Source organism: Aplysia californica, unplaced genomic scaffold (genome assembly GCF_000002075.1).
Source record: "Aplysia californica isolate F4 #8 unplaced genomic scaffold, AplCal3.0 scaffold00886, whole genome shotgun sequence".
Taxonomy (NCBI): domain Eukaryota; kingdom Metazoa; phylum Mollusca; class Gastropoda; order Aplysiida; family Aplysiidae; genus Aplysia; species Aplysia californica.
This window is the reverse complement of record NW_004798156.1, coordinates 45,787-46,622: the sequence shown is the minus strand read 5'-3', so window position 1 is coordinate 46,622 and position 836 is coordinate 45,787. Positions and strand designations below refer to the sequence as shown.

The 836-nt window shown below is 44.4% G+C and overlaps 1 protein-coding gene across 1 annotated transcript in view; it reads right to left on the bottom strand.

The window, feature by feature from the left end:
* The window catches only part of LOC101861621, a gene marked incomplete at its 3' end in the record, with an annotated part of 18,680 nt that overhangs the window by 3,545 nt on the left and 14,299 nt on the right, over positions 1–836 (bottom strand). The window contains 1 exon segment of the mRNA XM_013089169.2: positions 419–594. Coding sequence (XP_012944623.1) covers positions 419–594 — 176 coding nt within the window.

The window sequence follows — 836 nt, the reverse complement described above, 5'->3', positions numbered from 1 at the left end:
ATAGATGTTTGATAGGAAAGAAGGAGAAGAGATCAGGACGATAGATGTTTGATAGGAAAGAAGAAGCAAACCACACCAGAGCACCCTCCAACCACCCACACTGTAAGTGTAAGGGGAGACAGATGTAAGAATCCAACAGAACAGACACAAGAAGGAAAAGTCGACTGTGTGGCGTGCTGACAAAATGAGTCACTTCTCGCAATCCACAAACGGAGATATTGGCCAAAAATCTACACTAGGGTCAAATTTGTAGATTTTCTATGGATGCCATATTCTTTAAGTATAACATGCCTTTTATTATTTCATACTTATAAATTGTGAAAACTTCGCCTACAAGCGCGATGTATCTATTTCCTTAGGTCTCGAATCTGAGAAGTAACTAATTTTGTGAGCAGGCTACACATTACTGGCGTCGTACCACAGGCGCCATCTCTCCCTCCTTCAACAGCTTGGTGATCATGCCCCACTTCTCGTCCGCCGAGCCTCGTTCTGAGATCTGTTTGCGTAGAATGTCTCCCATGGACAGGTGCACGATGTCGGGGTAGCGAGCAGTGATCTTCTCACACTGCGTGCCTTTCCCACTGCCAGGACCGCCTGAAAAAACACAGAGGGAACATCCTGAAGGAAATTTTTCGAGGAAATAAATGTTGTAGTTGTAGTTGTAGTTGTTGTTGTTGTTGTTGTTGTAGTTGTTGTAGTTGTAGTTGTTGTAGTTGTTGTTTTCAAATCCCTCTAGCTGCGAGCTTTTAGCTCTTGGCAGTGCAGCCTCCCTCAAGTAACCACATGTCCTTGTCATCTGGTCAACGCCAGAGTAGAGCAGGCTTTGTAAGTCTGTA